Raw genomic sequence first — 21,315 nt, 5'->3', positions numbered from 1 at the left:
TGTGTAAAGTTATGTAGCCTATTTAATAACTCTCAGCATTATTCCCAAAAGACCTTTGGAGAATAATCCTACATCATAGACAGTCTGCATTGCAATTCACACACCTGTGTAGATGAAAGACTCCGTGGGGTTTACTTCAAAAAGTTTCTATTGATTCTCAGATTTTCAGTATAGCTCGGAGTCATGTCATTTACAGAAGTATTCCGATGACTCTGTGGTGGTGGGGTGTTTAAGGGGTGGGCAGGAGGGGGAATACAGGAGGCTGGTGGATGAGTTTGTGGAGTGGTCGGGACAGAATCATTTGCTGCTTAACCTGGACAAGACCAAAGAGATGGTTATTGACTTCAGGAGGAAGGGAACTGCTCCACAGCCCCTCTCCATTTTGGGGAGGGATGTGGAGATGGTGCAGGAGTACAAATACTTGGGTGTGACTATCGACAACTGTCTGAATTGGAAAACAAACAGCACATCTGTGTATAAGAAGGCCCGCAGCAGACTCTATTTTTTGAGGAAGCTGAGGTCCTTCAATGTGTGCAATAAGATGCTGGAAATGTTCTATCGGTCTGTCGTTGCTAGTGCCTTGTACTCCTCAGTGGTTTGCTGGGGGAGTAGTATTGCAGCCAGGGACTCCGATAGATTTAACAGGCTAATTAGGAGGGCTGGCTCTGTCATTGGCTGTGAACAAGAATCATTTGAGGCAGTGATGGAGAGGAGGACATTGAACAAGCTGTTATCATTTATGGATAACCGTGACCATCCTCTCCGATTTGTGCTTGATAGACAGCGGAGCTCCTTCTCTAAAAGATTTAGACAGCTTCGTTGCTGTAAAGCACGTTATAGGAAATCTTTCCTGCCTTATTCCATTAGTTTGTACAATACAGAAAATCTTTCCTGAAAATGATTCCTGGATTGATAGTAACTGTATACTGAATCACCTTTTGTATAGATTTGCATATGTTTGATTCATCATGTGATTATGTATATGTACGTGATTGTGTTGGGTTTGTTTTTAACTTTTTAATGTATTTTTATTTGTTTTATATTTTAGTGGGTTATTTATCCTATTTGTTGGTATGTGTGCTTGATATTGAGTGTGAACCGCTGCTGAAACAATGCAATTTCCCAGATTGGGATTAATAAAGTATTTCTATCTATCTATCTATCTATCTATCTGTCTGTCTGTCTGTCTGTCTGTCTGTCTGTCTGTCTGTCAATCTATCTATCTATCTTATTCTCCACTGTAAACCTCCATAAAGCATCGGTCCAAAGGACCACATCCTTGACTTGTCTGATTTACTCTGTAGAAAATCCTGGGACCTGGATGCCAATTGTCAAGGCATGGGTGTGGCATTTGCCCTTGTACTTGTCCACAAAGGCAGCCTCTGTGTGTGTGTGTGTGTGTGTGTGTGTGTGTGTGTGTGTGTGTGTGTGTGTGTGTGTGTGTGTGGGGGGAGAGAGAGAGAGAGAGAGAGAAGATCTGGTTCAATCAACCACAGCAGGCATTTGAAAGGGGTCTTTGACTCAGTGGAACTGTGAGGACATGGAACATCATTTTGGTGGCGGATGTATGTATGTGTGTGTGTGTGTGTGTGTGTGTGTGTGTGTGTGTGTGTGTGTGAATATGGCTACTGTTTGATAGAATAGACTGGAATATGTGATAATATAATGTGCAAATGGAAGAAAGGCCAGGGTGGTTCTAATTATGACTCCAAGTGGTGAGCCTCTTTTCACAATGTGCATTTGATTGAGCTGCGTATGGTGTTAATGAATTCATGTGTGTGTTTATTTCAGGCTGCTGGTTGGTGCCCCAAAAGCAAATGCTATAAGAGGTCAAAAATCAAAAGTTACTGGAGGACTCTACAACTGTGACATGAGCTCCACCGCAACTGGTTGCACCAGAGTTGTCTTTGATAATACAGGTGAGACGCCTGCTGACACCTGTGCAGCTGAATCATACATTTTGACTTTTTTAAACACCTTTTTCCCCCAAGAATTGACTCAGTTTACCCTCTTTGTGTCTACATCTGCCTCTTCCTTCTGCCTCTGAAGAGGATTTAACCAGAGAAAGCAAAGAGAACCAGTGGTTGGGAGTGACAGTCAACAGTCAGGGGCCAGGAGGCAAGATTGTGGTAAGAGTTTGGCTTTGTATCTGACAATGACCTTGAACATGAACACCCTCAGTTCACTGTTATGAACAGTCTTACTAAACTGTCCAAACAGGTACCTTCACATCAACAGAAATGCATGTGGATTGTGTAACTGATGTTAAATAACTACAATTTTAAACTAAAATTTAGCACACATTTGGATAAATCAAGTAAAAAGTGTTGTCTCCCTGCTGAAAAGTGGGGATTTTGGTCAACTATCAAAGCATAACATGAAATTTCTCATTTCACATACAATTCTTGGTCATGTGTATCAAGTATGTAACATTGATCATGATGCAATAGTGGCCAGAACATTAGTACTGTATCAGTATAACTAGGGAAGAAAACATTCCTTTGTATAATTTACTTGTGTTACTGCAGATACAGTACATCTGCTTCAAACAATGTTAGACATACATATGCATATCGCTAAAATATAAACCTCTTTATTTGACATTGTGTCACAGCAATGCCAAAGAAAAACATGGGCTCTATGGGCTCTATATTCAGTATGAATCAGCTCTGGAGCCGGTTATTACTGCTGTGCTACCTGACTGCCACAACTGTCTCCAGCTGTCTTGACCACATAAGAGGGCAGAAGGGGCAACGAGGAACGGCGGAAGATGAGGAGGGGATACTGCTTGAGTTTCTTTTGACTCTCACTTCCCCCCTTAATGGTCAAAAATTAGAGGGAGAAGTTAGTTAATGCAGCTTTAATAAGAGGTTTAATTGAATGGTGCAGCCATAACGTTTCGCTTACATTTGAACAAGATTTGGAGGTTATGACTAATTATTTTTTGATTAATCAATATATTTTTTATTGGCCCCACTTTAAAATATCTGAATGCACATATCACAATTTCCCAGAGCCCAAAGAAACCACGGTATGTTGAACAGGATGAAATGATACATCTCTGCACATTTTTGAACACATATTTGATAAGTTAGTGCCAGGAAAAGTGTTTTTTGTCTGCTAAATAACTTCGAATTGTGTTTTTGCTTTGAGTTTCTCTGTGTGTGTCTGTGCTCATACTATGTATCTGTATTCTTTTGAACAGGTTTCAAAAGTTGGTCTCAGTAACACTATCTCTTTACTACTACTTTACTGTTCTTTTCATTAAGATGTCTACTATTCAACTAGATCTTTTTCTTCATTGTACTGTTCCATTCTGTCTGGTAGACCTGTGCCCATCGCTATCAGCGCCGTGCCAATGTGAACACATCCCTCGAATCCCGCGACATTATTGGGCGCTGCTATGTGCTGAGTCAGGACTTGACAATAGATGGCGGATCAAGTGAAGATGGAGGTAACTGGCTATTTTGTGACAACCGGCCCCGAGGCCATGAGATGTTTGGCTCCTGCCAGCAGGGTCTCTCTGCCACATTCGACAAGGACTACCACTACCTGATCTTTGGCGCCCCTGGAGCATACAACTGGAGAGGTAGTCTAATGTGTGTGTGTGTGTGTGTGTGTGTGTGTGTGTGTGTGTGTGTGTGTGTGTGTAGCCCTGCCCTCAAACAGACACACAGAGCTGAAATTGGATGCATGTAGTATTATATTTCCTAATTTATAAATAGCTTAGCTTATATCAAACAAAATCAGATAACAGCCTGTTTGTTTCAAAATAAAAATTCATTGGCCGCCAAGCACATCACAATAAGCATCATGCTTCTATTACTGGGATTCTGGCAGCTGTGCAAAATGAACACAGGAGCGGCAGTTTTCCAGCTCTTTTAAATGTAAAAGGGCTTAAATCAAAAAAGCTACCTTGAAGGAGGGTCAAAACATAGGCAGTTTGCCATAATCTCTGCTTTCAAGGGGCTATAGTCATGTGTTTGACATTACCCATTAAGACCGTGTTATGCATTTTGCACCTTTTTTTATTACAAGCCATCTCTGTTTCATCTCATCCTGTCTGGTCTTCCCTCCTTTCTTTAAGGCATTGTCCGCTTGGAACAGAAGAATGACTCCCTCTTAGATTTGGGCATCTTTGATGACGGTCCCTTTGAGGCAGGAGATGAGAGACAGAAGAACCCGGACCTGGTCCCTGCTCCTGCCAACAGCTTCCTGGGTAAGGCGCTCAATCTCCACCCTGATTCCTGTTATTCTGTTTACACATCTGACCATCTTCCGACTACATAAGCAATTGTCCTTTTGTCTCTTTCTTTCAGGCTTTTCTCTGGACTCGGGGAAGGCATTGACCAAGATGGGTGAGCTGATAGTGGTTGCAGGAGCTCCCAGAGCGAACTACAGTGGGGCGGTGGTGCTGCTGAAGAGCGGGGGCCTCTCTAGCAACAGCTTGCTTGAAGAGTACACCTTGGAAGGGGAGGGACTAGCCTCATCTTTTGGTTATGATCTCACTGTGTTGGATCTCAACAGGGACGGGTGAGAGACATGGGTGATAGACACAACCTGTAACTTTTATTCTGAAAATATTATCACTGTTGTTTACATATATTCACAAATGTGTAATGCTGTTGTTTTTTAGTTGGCTGGACATAGTGGTGGGAGCACCTCAGTACTTTGAGAAGGATGGAGAAATCGGAGGAGCCGTCTACGTCTACGTTAACAAAGCTGGAAAATGGAAAGACGTCAAACCCACAAGAATAGATGGAACCAAGGACTCCATGTTTGGCTTGGCTGTGGAAAACCTGGGAGACATCAACCAGGATGGTTACCATGGTGAGGCCCCAGTATTTTATGCATGTTCATATGTGTACACAAGTCATTCTTGACATCCCTCTGTAAAACAAAAGTGTGCTCCTGTATAACTGCACTGTAAATCAGTAGTGTTGTGGTTTTTGCTGACAGATTTCGCAGTAGGAGCTCCTTATGAGGATGGTGCTGCTGGGAATGTTTATATCTACCATGGATCAGCCACAGGACTCAGCTCTAAAAAGGCTGCACAGGTACAAAATAAACTGGTGGAACAACTGGCTAACTTTTCAACTATACTGTAATTGCTGCAGCATTTTGTTTTGTGAGGTAGGCAGGCTGTCAGAGTGAGAAAGGTCTCTAAAATACTTCTGCCTCCATTTGTCTTGCTCTGAATGTTGTTTACATCTAAACAACTAAAGTCTAAAAACAGTGTCCTGTCAACAACAAAAAAGGTTTATACTTAAGTTTCTGCTCAAGCCCTTAAAATAGTTTTGGTTTTACTTTTGTTTGTTTGGAACTTTTTGGATTATATTCTTCATTAAACCATTAGAATGCAGAGTTTTAAGGGTGTATATCCAGAATCATCTGCTTTTTAAATAAAGCTTTCTCAGTGTCTCCATGTCTATGATTTGTATGATAAATACATGCTGCACAGTAAGTGGCTGTAATAAACCACTGGATGTATTTGTCTTGTTTAAGGTTCTGTCTGGCAAACCTTTAGGAGTCAAACTGTTTGGCTACTCCTTGGCAGGCAATATGGACCTAGATAAGAACTCCTACCCCGACCTGGCTGTTGGTTCCCTTTCCGACTCTGTTTTTGTCTTCAGGTGAGTGAACTGATACATTAACCTGATCATATGTCTCTTGCCATGTTTATCGAGGAGCTCACTGGGTTCTTTTCTCCCAGAGCCCGTCCGGTTATTAATATCAACAAGGAACTCAAGTTCTCACCGGAGAAAATCGACCTCGCCAAGAAGAACTGTGGCAACAACGTCTGGTAAGCTTCCCCCATCATTAAGCAGAACATTCATTTAGTAGATGTTTCTTTTAGTATCTAGATCAGGGGTGGTCACACTTTTTTGCCTTGTGAGCTACTTTTCAAATGACCAAGTCAAAATGATCTACCTACAGTTAAAATACTAAACATATATCTATTTATATATGGAGTATACCTTATGTAAACACAATATATGCTGGCGCACCTTGCATAACTGCATGAACCTTAAGGCACACTACAGTTCAGTACTTTTTTGGTCATTAGTTTACTCTGATGACTTGCACTGAATGGAATCAGCCAGAGCTGCGTAGTCCGGACAGTAGCTGCTGGTAGCCAGCCTCCAGCAGACTTCCAAATGGTCATCAGTCATGGTGGAGCGGTATTTGGATGTAATAATCTTAGTGTGAGAAAATGCTGACACACATATAAATAAGTAGAGCCAAATAATTCAGTCAATGGCACATTTCCTCATGTTTGGGTACTTTTCCTCTGCAAGTTCCAAAACAATCCGTTAGCCCTGGACTTCAGCTGAATGTCAGTTTGTAGTGTCAATATCTCATCCTCCACTCCAGACCAGTTCAGGTGAAACAGCGTTGAAATTTTTGATGCGAGTGAATCAAGCTCAATATCTTCCCTAAATGGGTAGCACATAAATGTAGAGACTGGCTCGAGTGAGGCAAAGTCTTGAAAGCGTTTGTCAAACTCTAACTGACAGTTGTCAATCTGCTTTGTGTAGTGCGCAATGTCAAGTTGCACACATGCTTTCTGTTGCATCTCCAGCTCTGAAGAGAGCTTTTGGAAGTTCCCCAAAATGTTCCATTTTTCATTTGAAAGCATTAACTAAGCTCATTATATTGACATGAGCTCTACCGACACTACCTTTGCGATTGACCGGTCGATCACGATCGACGTACTGTATTAGGTGGCCCTGATCTAGATACTTCAGCTAATGTTGAAACACTGTCACTGCTATGCCTGACTGTGGATAAACTGCACTGTGTCCCCAGCTTGGACGTTGAGGCATGCTTCTCCTACACTGCCAGCCCTAGTAGCTACACTCCCAGACTGAGTAAGCTGAGCCATGTTTTTCTTTATTAAAGCAAAATCTAATTTTTATCATGCTTTCTCTTCCTATTATTAGAAAATTCAAACAGCAAGAAACAATACCTAGAAATCATACTGATTCACAGTAACAGGTATTGAACATTATTTTCCTTTTTTATCTGTCATTGTTTATCCTCCTCTCTCTTAAATCCTCCGTCCCATTCAGCGGTGATGTACTCCCTCGAGGCAGACGCTGACTATAGGAAGAACGGTCTTATTCCCAGAGCAACCTTTATAGATGGCAAATCCAAATCCGATGGGAATGTCAACTTGGGAACTCAAGGAAATAAACAGTGTGTTAAACAACAACTCGCCATACCGGTAGAGAAACTGTTTAGAAACGTCTCCTTTTTCTTTTGATCAATGTGCATTGTGGCTGGTGTGTAATGTTGTGTGATTTCACCATCCTACAGGAAAACATTAAAGACAAACTGCATGGGATCCCCGTCGATGTGACTGTGGCCATCCAGCATGGCCAACGTAAACGCAGGCAGAGCTCAGCTCCTCAACTGCCGCCCGTCATGGATGCCAACATTCCAAAGTCAACTCGATCATTGGTGTGTATGCAGGATATTTAATGTATGGACATGATGGATAGCTTTTATTGATTATTATCTATTGTGTGTGTCCTTGTGTTTCTAGGTGAATTTCCTGAAGATGGGATGTGGCGATGACAATGTGTGTCAGAGCAACTTGCAGCTGAAATATCGCTATGGCCACAAGACAGATGGTGATAACACATTCACTCCATTAGAACTGTAAGCGGATACACACACATCCTTGTTTTTGTCACTTACTGGACTTAAATTCATTTCCCGGAAACTTACCCTACCCACAGCTGAGACTTGCTTTAACTTTATACTGTCTCCTTTCTGTAAAATTCATCAAATTACAGTGCATCACGGGGACCGGCCTCTGGTCCCCACAAGTGATGTTGGTTTCTGTTAGTGTGCTCCTGGTTTTTGTAAGTATAGGAAAAACAAGGCCACACACACACACCTGTTTTTCATAGGTGGAAATCCTGGTGTTAGACAAGGTTACTACATTGGCTCTCACAGAGCTACACAGCACTGTATACACTCACATGTGTCAGCACACAGGCTCATAACTCCTGTCTGTTTAAAGGGAGGGTGGTGTGCCAGTGATCTCGCTCAGTGACCAGAAGAACATCATATTGGAGGTCAAAGTGAGCAACCCCAGTGGAGATGATGCATATGAAGCCTTTTTGAACGCCTCCTTCCCACGCTCCCTTACCTACTCTGCTTTCTCTTTGCCACCTAATGTGAGTTTCTTTTTCTCTGACATGTGCGCACGCACACACACACACCCACACACAAACCACCGATTTTTGTTTTTGACTGGTACTTGTCATTGATTTAGGAGCGGCAGGTAACTTGCAAGGCCAACAAAGATGGTTCTTCGGCTGAGTGTGAGCTTGGAAATCCCTTCAGACGTAACTCAGAGGTGAGAAAAACATGACCTTTTAGAACCGTCTGTCTCCTCCGCACACATATCACTGGTAATACTTAGAAACTGTATATGTCTGTGTTGCATATAGACGACCTTCTACATTATTTTGGACACATCAGGCATCTCTCTCAACACCACGGAAATGGAGATTTATCTTCAGCTAAAAACGTAAGTATATCTCAGTTCATAATCTTGCAGCACAAACTGCTACACAACATTGACTGCACTGTTTAAATAGTCAGGCGATTGATTTTTATGCCTCCGCCCCAGCGATAGTCACGGCCGGAGGCATTAGGTCTTTGGGTTGTCCGTCTGTCCATCTGTCTGTCTGGCTGTCCGTCCCTCTGACCCATTTTTGTGAACACGATATCTCAGGAACACCTTGAGGGAATTTCTTCAAATTTGACACAAGTGTCACAATTTGACTGGTTGGCGGGGGCATACCACCAAGAACCAGTAATTGTAGTTCAGTGATCGATGGTGGTGATCGCTTGAGCTTAAGAGTCCTGCCTCAGTCATGTAAACAAATCATATTGCAGATACGCTCCTGGAATGTAATGCACTGATTTCAATTATGTACTAGCATTTGTAGTTCCTTAGGAGTGTCTGAGTTGACCTGTGTGTAACCTCTGATCTGACAGGACAAGCGAACAGCCGAATATACCTCCTGTCATAGCAAAGATAAAGGTGGCCATTGTGTTGCAGCTGTCTGTATCAGGGTAAGAAACCCTCAACCACACACATGCTCTGTATTTGCAAAAAATACAAGTGTGCACAGTCTCATGCTGCCAAATATGCATTTGTATTTTTCCAGACAAGCACAGCCATCTCAGGTGTACTTTACAGGAGAAGTTGTAGGTGAGGCAGCCATGAAGAGTGAAAGTGAAATTGGCAGTGCCATCGCACACCAGTTCAGAGTGAGTACAGGAAATCTTCTGGACCAGAAACCCTCTGGTCTTAGCACTCTTAAAATGTATTTCTTTATATCATGGATTCATTGTTTATGTACATGTGCTTTAGTTAATAATACTAAATAATAATACTATATGAGCTGTGGTACTGTACTGTTCCTGTCATGTTTTACAGATAATAAATTTGGGAAATCGCTTGACAGACTTTGGCACCGCGACCCTCAACATCGACTGGCCAAAGCTGACAGCGCAAGGGAAGTGGCTGCTCTACCCGATGAAGATCAGCTCCACGGGAGTGGACAAGATGGACTGCTCTCCGAAAGAGGAGATCAACAGTCTTGGCCTGGTCAGTGAATCACATTATTGTGTATATGTGTGTGTTTTCAGTTGATATTTCTTTTTAAGGTATATGGTACATGTTGGAAGAAGTTTACACTTTACATATATAGATTTATATTTTAGACAAATAAAGTCATTGAGGTATATTTAATGCTTAAATGTACTTTTTCTTCTTTGCTTCAAGGAATCAGCTAACACCAGAAAAAGAAGAGCAGCAAAAAAGAAGAAGGAAAGAGAACAGGGAACTCTTTCACGTTTGCTTGATACAAAGAAAATCGCAACTCTGGTAACACCACATGACCAAGTTTTATTGTTTTATTTTATTGTATCTTACTACCAGTACTAGGGGAACCCAGCACTAATTTTGTTCTTGCTTCTTTGACAGTCTTGTAACAGTGGGGCACAATGTGTGACCTTCACGTGCCCTCTGGAGGGGCTGGACAGTAACGCGGTCATTACGCTCTACTCTCGCCTCTGGAATGGCACCTTCCTAGAGGTAAAAAGAGTGTTTTTACTCAACTAGTACATCAGGATTTGATATGAGTAGCACCTTTGTGATGTTGGCGACAGTCAGCCTCACTGTCTTGAGAAAAAAAGGTAAACAATATTCACAAATGCTTTTTGACAGGCTGAAATTATATTTTATATTTAATATAAAATAACCTAACTCTGCTGTAGGTTAAATGAACAGTTATTGAATTATAAACATGCTAAGGACAGTGCTTATTGTACCAGATGACTCAGTTTATTTAGTGTCTTCTTTGATTACTCCCAGCACTGTCTAAACTCGATCTTCTCCTACTGTCTTTAAACAGGATTTTTCTGAGTTCCATCATGTGCAGGTGATAGCGAAGGCCTCTCTGCACATGCATAGCACAAAGAACACAGTGCTGGAAAATGCAGAGACAGAGGTAAATAAACACAACAGAAAAATCATATTATGATACATGACAGTGCTGGACTGAGAAGGTGCATAACGTGCAGATGTATACAGCAGGTTTTTATTAGTGCTTATGGCATTACAGTGCATGGTCATTAAAAACCTGAGCTTGTGTACAATATAAACACAGACAATAAAAGACATTTTAAAGTGAACCCAATATCTTAATACTGGTGATGGGTGAATGAAGCTTTATTGAAATTTTGGGCCTTCGTATTTCTTATCTATTCTTCTCATTTGTTATTGAGCTTTGGGGCTGCACACAAAGTGAGCACAGTGACATCTAGTGGCTTGTACATCTTACAGCAGTCCTTAAAGATGGGCTATAGCATGACAACACCACACTCATTTCAGTAGTTTTAATCTCATATGTGTGCAATAAAAGTCCATGAAGCCTGCATGTTATTCTTAAATCTGTAATCCTTTAGTTCAGAAGTGCTTCATTAAAAGTTATTGTGCAGTATTTGGTAGTAAAATAATTTATGTCTAAAAAAGCTACACTAAACATTTTGGAGCCACTAAATATTAATGTACTTTATTAGTGTCGCTAAGGTCCAGTGTGACTGTGGATCCATGCATTTTGTTTTCATGGCTGATATTTATGTAACAATTCATACAGCTGTAATGGAATGTGACTGGAGAGTGGTCTTCATTAAATGATATTAGTTTTATAACATTATTTCTTGGTATGAGTTGGTTCAGATACTCTTTTGTTATTCCACTAATGTTCCCAGTTTAGCTGGAAAACATTTAGAAAAGCACATTCTGAAGCAGTAGTGACATTTGAAGCTTTGGATGTCATCAGCCACAAGCTCTGAAAACAGTGTTTCCAAAGAGTGTGCTTCAGTGGGGTGAATCAAGCCTTAGGGTTTCAGTATCAGTTGCCCATCTGCACATAATACTGGTGTTCTGCCTGTACCGTGTTCCCCAGGTGAAACTGACCGTGTTCCCAGAGAGGCGTACAGCTGCGTATGGAGGAGGCGTGCCATGGTGGATCATTGTGCTGTCCATCCTGTTTGGTCTGCTGCTGTTGGCCATGTTGGCTTTCCTCCTCTGGAAGGTAGGATGCAAGCTCAGCTAATAAAAATACATACAGTACATCTGCTTTCATGATTTTAGCTGAATAAACCTTACGTAAGTCTTTAAAACACAGTTTGCAGAGCAACTGTAGGTGTATATATATCACAGCGATTACAGACATTGTCTAACAATTTGCCTCTCCTCAGTGTGGAGTCTTTGGGAAAAAGAATAAAGCAGACCGCTCAGAAAAAGAGACACTGACAGCAAATGCATAAAAAAGAGACACGGTAAAATTTCCTGGCCTGCCGTGAATGAGCGAAATGTCTTCTCCTTGCTCCTTTCGCTACAAACACGTTGCTTTCTGGTGTCAGGCAGGCAGTGGGCAATTCTAATACTATTATAGAAGCTGATTGTTTCTGCAAAGATTTTCACGTGTATGTGTGGATCATTACAGTTTATCTGTATGGTCAAGAGAGGTGACACCTGATAAGCAGTGACTGAATTTAGCTATCTGTGGAACTACACCTTGGGGGCCACTCTGCTTCTCTAATTTTCTTTGAGCTTTTATTTCCAGTTTTTTGGTTACTCTTGCAGTCCCTCTGAAGGTCTTTTCCTTTCTGTTTTTATTAACAGGGGCATTGGAACATTTCCTTTCTTTAAATGAGCACAGATAACTTTTTGCACCTCTTAATGGATTTGCTTAGCTTTTGCCTGTGAAACAGACTGGTAACTCATCAGCCTCCTTTTCTCTGAATGCCTTTAGCCTCTTCTCAAATGAACCATTGATTTTGTTTTTCCTTTTTTCTCCGCAGTGCGGCTTTTTTAAGCATGCAAAATATGAAGACAAGGTTCCCAGTTATACTGCAGTTCGGATCAAACGGGAGGAGAGAGCGATTGATGCTGCGAAGGGTAACTGGGAAAACCTGGAAACGAAGCCCTGGATGACAACCTGGCATGGAAATGAACAGTATTCTTAACAGCCAATTAGATGAGACTCCAAGCCAATTCCTTACTGACAAGCTCCCAGTTTTGATTTTTCCTGCCCCATCTTTTTAGAATGTGGACTGTAAATATCAGGATACAAAGAACAAAAACTTTTACAAGACTAAATACTTGGTCAAACATTCTGCTTCAGAGGTTGTTCTGATCTTGGATAAAGTCCATATGAACCACTGGAAGGAGAGTTGCATTGTGGCAGATGGTCCTGTATAACTGCCTGAAATGTGGAGCATGTTTTGTATGTTTACTACAGTATATTCAGCATTGAATGGGCTAGGGAGCAAGTGTTTCTGGATTATTTTGTGCAATTGTATTTATTCTTTGTTACACATTCTACAGGCCAAAGTCATACAACGCATATACAGGCGACCTTTTAAACCGTTTATTTTCCCCCAGTTTTAAAGTGCAGGTTTTGTCCTTTCTACTGTGCATCTGCCGTAACTATGGATCCTAATTAGTTTGCATCTTTTGTGTACAAGGTGCCTTCCATTGTACATTATAGAGAAATTGCAGCCACATTTGTTGTCAAGGACCAATGGTTTGTGACCATATTAAAAAGCCTCTGCAGAGTTCACCTTTAAGTCACTGGCTGTAAAATGCGAGTATGAACAAAGTTTAATGAATACAGCTTTTTGTTATATTCATGTGTTCTGGGTGTGATTATTTGAGGCCAAGTTGAAAGTTTCAGGCAAGAACAGGAGGTTTAAAGCATTATTTATTAATAATTTATTAAGTTTTCACTGTAAATACTTAGGTGCTTATTAAAACATTCTAGGGACAATTTAAAGTTCATGATAAAAAAAGAAAGAAAAAGTTAAATTCTGTCAAACATAATTGCTGTTGGAGACCAACTCTACCCTGAAGAGCTGTCATTTAAAACCAGACCCATTTTTCTGTATCCTAAATGAGAACCATCAAGACGACTAAACACATCCTCACACTGACATTACTCCATTGTTTACTTTATAACAGTGACTCAGTTCTCACAGGTTTGCCACTGCGCCCCTCATCTGTAACAGATGTCTCCTCTGACATCCTTGCTTTCTCTTCATCTAAAACGACATTCTTCTCCTTTTCCTCTTTTAGCTTCTCTTTCTCCACCCTTTTCATCTCCTTCAGCTTCTTCTTGAGGGCAGACCGGTCACTTGGACTGCACACACCCAGGGCCTGACAGCAGAAAGACACAGGTAAACAGGTTTACTGTACCTCTTCGGGTTAATGACCCTCCCCACAAAAGCAGATTTCATTTTTCAAATTCCCATTGCGATTCATTGAGCCTGATAGTTACATTTGTTGCTACACCAGTATGGCCAATATAATCACAGATAATGGCATTACCATAGAAATGTACCGCATCAGAATACAGTTCCCCCTGTATGGTTAACCGTTTCAGAACTGCAGAGTCAGCCTGTTTTCTGCAGTGGTTTCCACTCACCTTGAGTTTCTCACCATTCATGTTGAGCAGCTGTGTCCCATCCACACCTCTGGCAGCAAACTCAGCCACGTATTGATCCATGTTTATGGCCTTTAACCACAGACACACCTGCTGATTGTTCCACTCCGAGACAGGCTGACTTTGCCACCGATTGTTATTGGTGGGAACTGGGTCATCGTCCAATGTCTAACATGACACAGAGACCATACCAGGAGAAGAGAAGGGAGAAATGAGGGGAATCTAAAACAGGACACAGAGACAATACCAGGAGAAAAGGGAGAAATGAGGGGAATCTAAAACAGAGTAGGCTTTGGGGTTGGAGTTAGGACAGAGTGCTCCAAGGGGAAAGTGAGGAAAACAGATGACTCACCTCAGTGGAGGAAAAGGAGAAAGTGAGAGAGTGCCCAGAAACATGACCCACCATGCTGGAGCTGCCCACTGGAGAGCCAATACTCTGGAACCAACAGAAACAAACCTGGGCTGCCTAGAGACTTCACATCACATCATTTTAAATTTGTATGAGAAGAATCTAGATCAGAAAATTGAGCATGACATGCAGCAAAGGTTTTACAAATCTGTATTCTTGTCAAGTGCTGCCCACGATATACTGACTGGCCACCATGTGTGCATACTGTCCACATTCAGTTTTTCTTACTCGATCTCTTCTGCCTGCGGTGGTCAGATATGGTAAACTGCTGCTGGACACGGACCGAAGCCTCCCCCTGCCTCTTTCCCCATCTTCTTTCTCCCTCCCTCGCTCCCCAAACCAGGGAAAGGGCAAGCAAGAGGGCATGGAGGTGACTGAACCTGTTGGAGAATCTTCTAGCTCGCCTACCATGTCGCCACATGACCCACTGATAGAAAAAAAAGTTACATTTCCATTAAATTGAAAGCAATTAAGCAAATTTCTCACTTTTCAGTTAAAAATGTTAAAATCGGTTCCTATTTTCCATCAACTTCTAAGATAATGCAACAAGATTACAGGGACTGGGATTTATGGCAACTGCTTTGGGCACCCATGTGATCTTCAAGCTGTAATGCTGCAGTTACATACACACCCTGCACTCAGGAATAGCAGCATGATATGAACAAAGCCCATCTGTAGATATGGTCACTTGGATCACAAGTTTTGAATGGCTTTTATTTACAGTCCTGTCAAGTGATCAGTTATGAATTCAGAATCTTATTTTTGACTTTGTGTACCATCACACCTGTTGCTGTTTGACCGCCTACTGTTTCTCTCACTTCTCCTTTTGCCGAGAGACTTGCGAAGACCACTGAAAAAGAAACACTCTTTTAGAAGGATCCAGAAAAGGTGTAATAAAGAGGCCTACTATACCAGCCACTTTGGCAAATAACCACAGGTTTGCTATAGCACAAAGTCTTAACTCTACTTTTGATATTAAACCAGTGATTATGGGAACAAAAAAAACCTTTTTAAACCCATCTTCACCTGAAGTTGGGAAATTTCCTTTTGGATCTTCTGGAAGCGGAGGATTTGCATGGCGAGGGAGTGACGGTGTCAGTGATGTAGATGGGCGGGGTGAAGACGGAGCTGCTAGGAAGCCGAGGACTGAGGGCGGATAAAGAGGTGGTACTGGACATGTCACTTGTGCTGCTCCTTTGTACCACCGCAGGAGCAGACAACATTTGGCTCGACTGTGGTTTCTGGACATGGTCTTCCTGAAAAACAATGGAGTTAAGTGTAGGTTTTATAGTCAGAAACTATATTAATGAATTAATTAATTGTCAAGTTTTCAGCCTTAGCTTTTACCTGTTTTCTAAAGCTCTCTTTGAGTTTGTCTCGTGAGGGCGGGTGGCGCTTAGATTTCTGGGCCAGCTGAGCTCGAGCTATGTGAACACTGGAGTCTAACCGTCCTGTACTGGGGACTGGAAGAGACCAGTCTGGATTTGAAACAAACAGTTCCTTTTGCTCAGTGAAAAAGCACATTTTAATTCAAGAAGTCTGAACTTCACATTTAGAGTAACACAACTGCGTGCCTGTCACTGGAGAGACCACAGAGTTGTTCCTTCTCTCAGCTACAGGTTCTTTTGTCTCTAGCTGCACAATCTGTGGGGAACAGTGTGAAACAATGAAGAGAAATGGCAACTCAGTAAGGAAATCCATCCAGGATTGATCAGTCTCCTCTCACCTGGCTTTGCAGCCTCTCAACAGTCTCTCTGTGCTGCTTATCCCTCTCCTCCATTTCTTTCCTCAGATCTGCTTCCCTTTTCTCCCTCTCCTCCTCTCTGGGGGGGAGGAAAATACACTTAATTTAGGAGTAATAGCCCACACAGTCACTGAGATAATTGGATGAATTTAATAAACACCTGCTCTGGTATTCCCTGACCAGTCTCTTGGCCTTGTTGTATTTAATCTCCAGGCTTTCTGATTGACTCTGGGCATCAGCCAGCCTCTGGCTCACAACCCTGCACAGTGTCTGGGCCTCTTGCCAATACCTGATAAATATAGTAAGGGTCATTAACACATTCCCAACCATCATTATCATTTTCATGTTTCTCAACTTCATTATCTTTTTGCAGGTTTGAAGTTGCCACACTGTCTTTGAGCTAGATTTGTATATACTCTTACAAATTTGATCTATTGTGGCAAAATGCACTTCCATAACATATACTGTAGTAAAATGGTCCCATCATACTTTTCTAGTTTGTGAGCTTTCTCCTCTCCATCTGCCGCTCTCTGTGCCAACTCAGCCTTCTGGCTCTCCAGACACACCTGCTGCTCCTCCCATGCTTTTAACTGGGAAATACAGCAGAAGATTATTTGTCTTTATCTCTGCAGTTGGTGTCAGAAAGGTCTTCCAAAGAGGCCCTTTTAGTTGTTGCATCCCCCATGTCAAAAACTGTTCTTCCAACCAGAGAAATCGTACACTTCTTCAGTCCTTTTACTCCAACAGTTTAGATCAAACAATTGAAGTCTAAACTAATCTAAAGCAGTTGAATAGAAGAGACAGACTTTCACCAACACACTTGTCTCAGCAGTGACTACTTCAAGTCAAAGGCAGAAAAACAGAGCTGATGTGGAGAAGTGTTGGAACATGGCCCGTTGTCCTAATAATTCCACACTGAGCGATCTCATGCAGTTAAATGGGTCAGACTGTTCCACTTGTGGATGCAAAGGTAGAGTATAGTGTTTGGTTTGTGCACCAAAGCAGTCTCAGTTTCAGCTGACTGACCTACCTTTTGTTTAGTCTGGTGCAGTTGGGCCATTCTGCATCGTAGTTTTGACTGAAGCTAGAAAAAAATAAATAAATAAATAAAAAACAGGATGGAAAAACAAAAACACATGGACTAATTAAAAATAAAAAAATCCAGGTTTTCTATTTGTTACAAGAAAGGAAAAACACCACCTATTATTTTTACAAAATAAAGCTAAGGTTAAACTAATATGAATACAGTTGCATTATCTTCAATTCTAAAAATACTTATCTGTACTGAGATGTTTTTTTTTTCTCCCGACAGTATTTAATGAATGTTAATTACTACCTGCAGGTATTTGAGGCAGATCTGGTAGTTGTCCAGACAGGAAAGCGCAGACACGTCCTCCTCTTCATCTCCCTCCTCTTCTTCAGTCACTGACCCTTTTTCCATTGTACTAATATCATTGTCTTCATCTCTACCACCTCTTCCTCTCTTAAAATACATAGCATACATCAACACTCACACAGAAAACAGCACAATCAAACCATATGGCGCTGCTAACTGAAACAGGACTCTTCTTTAGGACAACACACCTTTCTGGATGTTTTTTCCATTTCCAGACTTTCATTGATCAGTCGTGCCACCTCACTCTCCACCCCCTCCTTCTCTCGGCCAATCAGAAACCTGAAACAGAACAGAGCACAATCAGTCCAAGCTGCCACCAATCATTCCATTCCATTCCATAACACACTGGCATTTACTAGGTAAAGCACAGGTGCTACTAGTAACACTAACCACGGTGAACTAGACATGACAACAACATGCTCCTATCAGGAGCTTGAAGCTGAAAAATGAAATTCATTCATCATTAAGTATACATATATTTTTCTTACTGTAACAAAATGTCTTCCATAAAAAAGCCTCTTGTTGCAGTAATTGGTCATTACAGTGGCAGTGTTCTGAAACCTCCCTGTACTGGTCTGTTTACAGACACTCCAATAGCCTTCATTTGGGAGGTGCTGCTAAAAAGCCTCACATTTACATTTATGTTTTGTAGCTGTAAAACCTATTTCTGAAGACAAAAGGATGGGTTTGTGAAAATGTCATGATGAAAAACATTAAAAATCTGACGACTGCTATCCAAATCTCACATCTCAGGAGATGAAGCATTTTTGAAAGGGACACCAATGTTTTAAATTATTATTTGGCATACAGTCTAAATACTACAGATGGAATGATGTGACTTTTACTTGATATGATGCACAATATGGTGTTGTATGATGTCATTCAATCTTGGTATAATAAAAAACATATTGTCCCATCTCTACTAAATACTATACTTAGAAAAATGGTTGGCAGTAAGGTGAAATATACATTATGTGTAGCTGACTGGTTAAAATGTGAAAATCTGCTGAAATGACCCTTTAACAACATCATGGGAGAAAAATGATCTCTCTCTCCTAAGTAGAAGCGATTCATGGAAATACACAACAGTACAAAAAGACAATGTGCTACATGTACAAATACATAGCAAATCTTGCTCTGTGTCACGAAAAACAGAAGCTGTGCACAACAGCAGTGCACTATAACAGGGTCACTTACTTGACAAGGCCTGATGTGTTCTTGAGGACTGTGGCTGCAAACACCTGAGATACTCCAACCAAACTCACCCCATCCACCTCCAATATCTGGTCATTCACCTGAATCCTAACAGACAAGAGTGAATCTCATGTTATTAAAGCCAAACTCAGTCTCCAGTAATCAAAAGAGTGTGATGTTGAAAAGCACCTTCCATCCTTCTGCGTTGCGCCTCGTTCAGTTATTGTCTTGACAAAGATTCCCAGTTTTTCCAGTCCCTGGTCAGCCCCTACACCCATTCCTATGATACTGATGCCCAAACCATCGTCTCCTAGAAGGAAAAGACATCAGGAATTCTTCCGCAAATTAACAACATTAATCTAGGAAAGTGTGTTGCACCATAAATGAGCAAATCGTACGCATCAAAAGGGAAGGAGGGATTATTACTTGTGAATATATTATTGCTGGTTTTCATCTTATTATGTCAGGCTCGTATTATTTCTTGACATGCAGCTGGACTGAATTCTTGGTTTGAGTTTTAAGGCTCCATCTTGAATGGTTGTAACAACATAAAAGGCACAACACAACAAAGCAAGCAGACGACTGCATAAAAGCTCTGACTCAAAACTACGCCATTAGATCCAGTGACATCATTTCTCTTCTTTCTGCTTTTAGACGTTAGACCCTGAAATGCATTACTAATAGACACAAAAGGCAAAAAGAGCAGGTAAGCAGACGGAGAAACAAACTCTTTTTTATCTCCACTGGAAAGACGTCCATCCTGTCCACTCTCTTCTCCAACTCATACTCGGCTGAGGCGGATACTGGATCAATATCCTCATTGTGTCTGTCGTACTCTGCATTAGAATAGGTGCTGTACACCTGAAAGACAGCAGTCAACATACATGGATAAAAAAATAAATAAATAAAAAAAATTGCTACAAAAGGCCTCAGCTTACATCAACACTGATGCTAAAATTAGGCCAAGTGAAATGTCTGTTTCATGCATAAATAGCCAGTAAACATGTTCAGCAGACTGGAAAGAGAATCATCTGCTGCTACTGACACAGCAAGACACCGTTTATGTTGGCAAATGTACCAGTGAGAGCGTTTGACAGTCGCAGAGTGTGACATACACTCAAAGACTGGAGCAAACTGTGTAAGCAAAACTATTGGACTGAAACACGCTACTGAAAATCTTTGCTAAAATGAGCCAGACTGATGACAAACACACCCACAGGAACACTTTCTGTACATGTACAGTATAATCAAGGCAGCCCTGAATGGAGTGGCAGAATAAAGCATGTGGGATCTCCCCTTCTACTCCCTTAATGTATCAGAAACAGGTCTTTGGCCTAACATTTCTCTCATATGGACTGAAACTGACAGTCACATAGATGTACAAAGAAGAGTTTCCTTAAATGTGTGGATTACAGACCCTACAGCTGACTATAAAGTGACTAATGAGTGCAGAAAGCCTAAATTTGTATTACTGTCCTGAAAGATTTCCTTACCTTGACTGGTGCTGATGAGAATCTGACCTTTCTCGTTGCTACTTGTGATGCATCCTCATCATCCTGAACAGGAACACCAGGAATTTCCTTATATTCCAATAAACCCTGGTTTCCTCTTTGTAATGTGCTTTCCAAGTCCTGTCTTGGTGGATGCTCTGGATGAGACTGACATTTCTCATCATACACAAAAGCCTTGTTCTCAGTCCCAGAAACTACTGCAGCTCCTGAACCAGTGTCTTGCTCACCTCCTACATCACCTTTTCCATCACTACCTCCTCTGTGAGCAGTGTGCAGCCCAGATGATGTACCTTCTTTTTCAGTTCTTTCCCTTTCTTGACCTTGTGTGCATTCTTCTACTCCACCCTTAACTCTATCCACATTCTCCTCTTGCACCATGCCTTGCTCTTTCCTTCCACTGCTTACTGTCTTTATCTCTGTGTTGTCCCCCTCTTCTGTTGACTTCTTCGCAGCCTGTCCAATGAACTGCCTAATCTGCTCTCCCCTCTCTCCCTCCCATTGTTCATTCACCTGTTGACACTTGCCTCTCCCACTTTCCCCGTCATCTTTTGTCTCTCTTTTACATGGCGTGCTGGTAGATGACTTCCCGGGTTCTTCTGAGGCAGCAACTGGCTTACCTTCTCCTGCTCTTAGTTCCACTCTGGTTTCCAGTATAAAAGGTTCCGGTGTTGTTCCCATGGTGGACTTCTGAAAAACATCATCCACCATGGCCTCCATACTGATTTCTCCTACATTTTCGTTCATATTCGTCCGCCCCTCATCTTTAAGCCAGCTTTTGTCTTCTCTCCGCTCCTTTTCCTCTTCATTCTCATCACTCTCTGATGACTCGTTCTTTACTTCGACAAGTTCTGCTCTCACTGGCTCCTCAGGAGTCAAGCAGAGGTCAGGATTAGTGCCTTTTGCCTGTGCTCCTGTGGTTTGACTATGTTTGTCAAGACAGATGGGAAATGTATCGGATGGGTCAGCAGAGCCATCCCATGCAGGGCATTTAGGGGGCCTTCTCCGTGAGGCCTGGGCGGGAG

The 21,315-nt window shown here is 41.7% G+C and overlaps 2 protein-coding genes across 5 annotated transcripts in view; one reads left to right on the top strand and one right to left on the bottom strand.

Annotated features, from left to right (window-relative positions):
• Positions 1 to 13,223, top strand: part of LOC109969365 (integrin alpha-6-like) — a 22,000-nt gene extending 8,777 nt beyond the window's left edge. Inside the window, exons 2-26 of one of the 4 annotated variants that reach the window (XM_020616196.1) lie at positions 1,792 to 1,919; positions 2,050 to 2,129; positions 3,328 to 3,589; positions 4,088 to 4,219; positions 4,320 to 4,533; positions 4,637 to 4,830; positions 4,960 to 5,057; positions 5,506 to 5,633; positions 5,714 to 5,803; positions 6,811 to 6,872; positions 7,074 to 7,228; positions 7,321 to 7,464; positions 7,550 to 7,665; positions 8,033 to 8,189; positions 8,288 to 8,371; positions 8,466 to 8,545; positions 9,019 to 9,096; positions 9,192 to 9,294; positions 9,464 to 9,634; positions 9,812 to 9,913; positions 10,013 to 10,123; positions 10,443 to 10,538; positions 11,499 to 11,627; positions 11,794 to 11,874; positions 12,400 to 12,488. In XM_020616196.1, coding sequence (XP_020471852.1) covers positions 1,792 to 1,919; positions 2,050 to 2,129; positions 3,328 to 3,589; positions 4,088 to 4,219; positions 4,320 to 4,533; positions 4,637 to 4,830; positions 4,960 to 5,057; positions 5,506 to 5,633; positions 5,714 to 5,803; positions 6,811 to 6,872; positions 7,074 to 7,228; positions 7,321 to 7,464; positions 7,550 to 7,665; positions 8,033 to 8,189; positions 8,288 to 8,371; positions 8,466 to 8,545; positions 9,019 to 9,096; positions 9,192 to 9,294; positions 9,464 to 9,634; positions 9,812 to 9,913; positions 10,013 to 10,123; positions 10,443 to 10,538; positions 11,499 to 11,627; positions 11,794 to 11,862 — 2,983 coding nt within the window. In that variant the 3' untranslated portion in view covers positions 11,863 to 11,874; positions 12,400 to 12,488. Of the gene's footprint in view, positions 1 to 1,546; positions 1,566 to 1,791; positions 1,920 to 2,049; positions 2,130 to 3,327; positions 3,590 to 4,087; positions 4,220 to 4,319; positions 4,534 to 4,636; positions 4,831 to 4,959; positions 5,058 to 5,505; positions 5,634 to 5,713; positions 5,804 to 6,810; positions 6,873 to 7,073; positions 7,229 to 7,320; positions 7,465 to 7,549; positions 7,666 to 8,032; positions 8,190 to 8,287; positions 8,372 to 8,465; positions 8,546 to 9,018; positions 9,097 to 9,191; positions 9,295 to 9,463; positions 9,635 to 9,811; positions 9,914 to 10,012; positions 10,124 to 10,442; positions 10,539 to 11,498; positions 11,628 to 11,793; positions 11,875 to 12,399 lie in introns of those variants that run through there. The other 3 variants (XM_020616197.1, XM_020616195.1, XM_020616198.1) reach the window with 3 other exon arrangements.
• Positions 13,224 to 13,283: 60 nt separating this feature from the next.
• Positions 13,284 to 21,315, bottom strand: part of LOC109969363 (neurabin-1-like) — a 9,586-nt gene continuing 1,554 nt past the window's right edge. The window contains exons 3-20 of the mRNA XM_020616194.1: positions 20,276 to 21,276; positions 19,511 to 19,643; positions 18,972 to 19,092; positions 18,786 to 18,890; positions 17,777 to 17,867; positions 17,529 to 17,675; positions 17,223 to 17,276; positions 16,682 to 16,782; positions 16,353 to 16,481; positions 16,175 to 16,271; positions 16,023 to 16,092; positions 15,796 to 15,926; positions 15,475 to 15,704; positions 15,233 to 15,298; positions 14,677 to 14,875; positions 14,392 to 14,475; positions 14,022 to 14,207; positions 13,284 to 13,753 (exon numbers count right to left, since the gene is read on the bottom strand). Of these exons, the coding sequence (XP_020471850.1) occupies positions 13,550 to 13,753; positions 14,022 to 14,207; positions 14,392 to 14,475; positions 14,677 to 14,875; positions 15,233 to 15,298; positions 15,475 to 15,704; positions 15,796 to 15,926; positions 16,023 to 16,092; positions 16,175 to 16,271; positions 16,353 to 16,481; positions 16,682 to 16,782; positions 17,223 to 17,276; positions 17,529 to 17,675; positions 17,777 to 17,867; positions 18,786 to 18,890; positions 18,972 to 19,092; positions 19,511 to 19,643; positions 20,276 to 21,276 (3,149 nt within the window). The 3' untranslated portion in view covers positions 13,284 to 13,549. The remainder of the gene's footprint in view (positions 13,754 to 14,021; positions 14,208 to 14,391; positions 14,476 to 14,676; positions 14,876 to 15,232; positions 15,299 to 15,474; positions 15,705 to 15,795; positions 15,927 to 16,022; positions 16,093 to 16,174; positions 16,272 to 16,352; positions 16,482 to 16,681; positions 16,783 to 17,222; positions 17,277 to 17,528; positions 17,676 to 17,776; positions 17,868 to 18,785; positions 18,891 to 18,971; positions 19,093 to 19,510; positions 19,644 to 20,275; positions 21,277 to 21,315) is intronic.

The sequence above is a fragment of the Monopterus albus genome, unplaced genomic scaffold (genome assembly GCF_001952655.1).
Source record: "Monopterus albus unplaced genomic scaffold, M_albus_1.0 scaffold172.1, whole genome shotgun sequence".
Lineage (NCBI taxonomy): Eukaryota > Metazoa > Chordata > Actinopteri > Synbranchiformes > Synbranchidae > Monopterus > Monopterus albus.
This window is presented reverse-complemented; position numbering and strand designations above follow the sequence as displayed.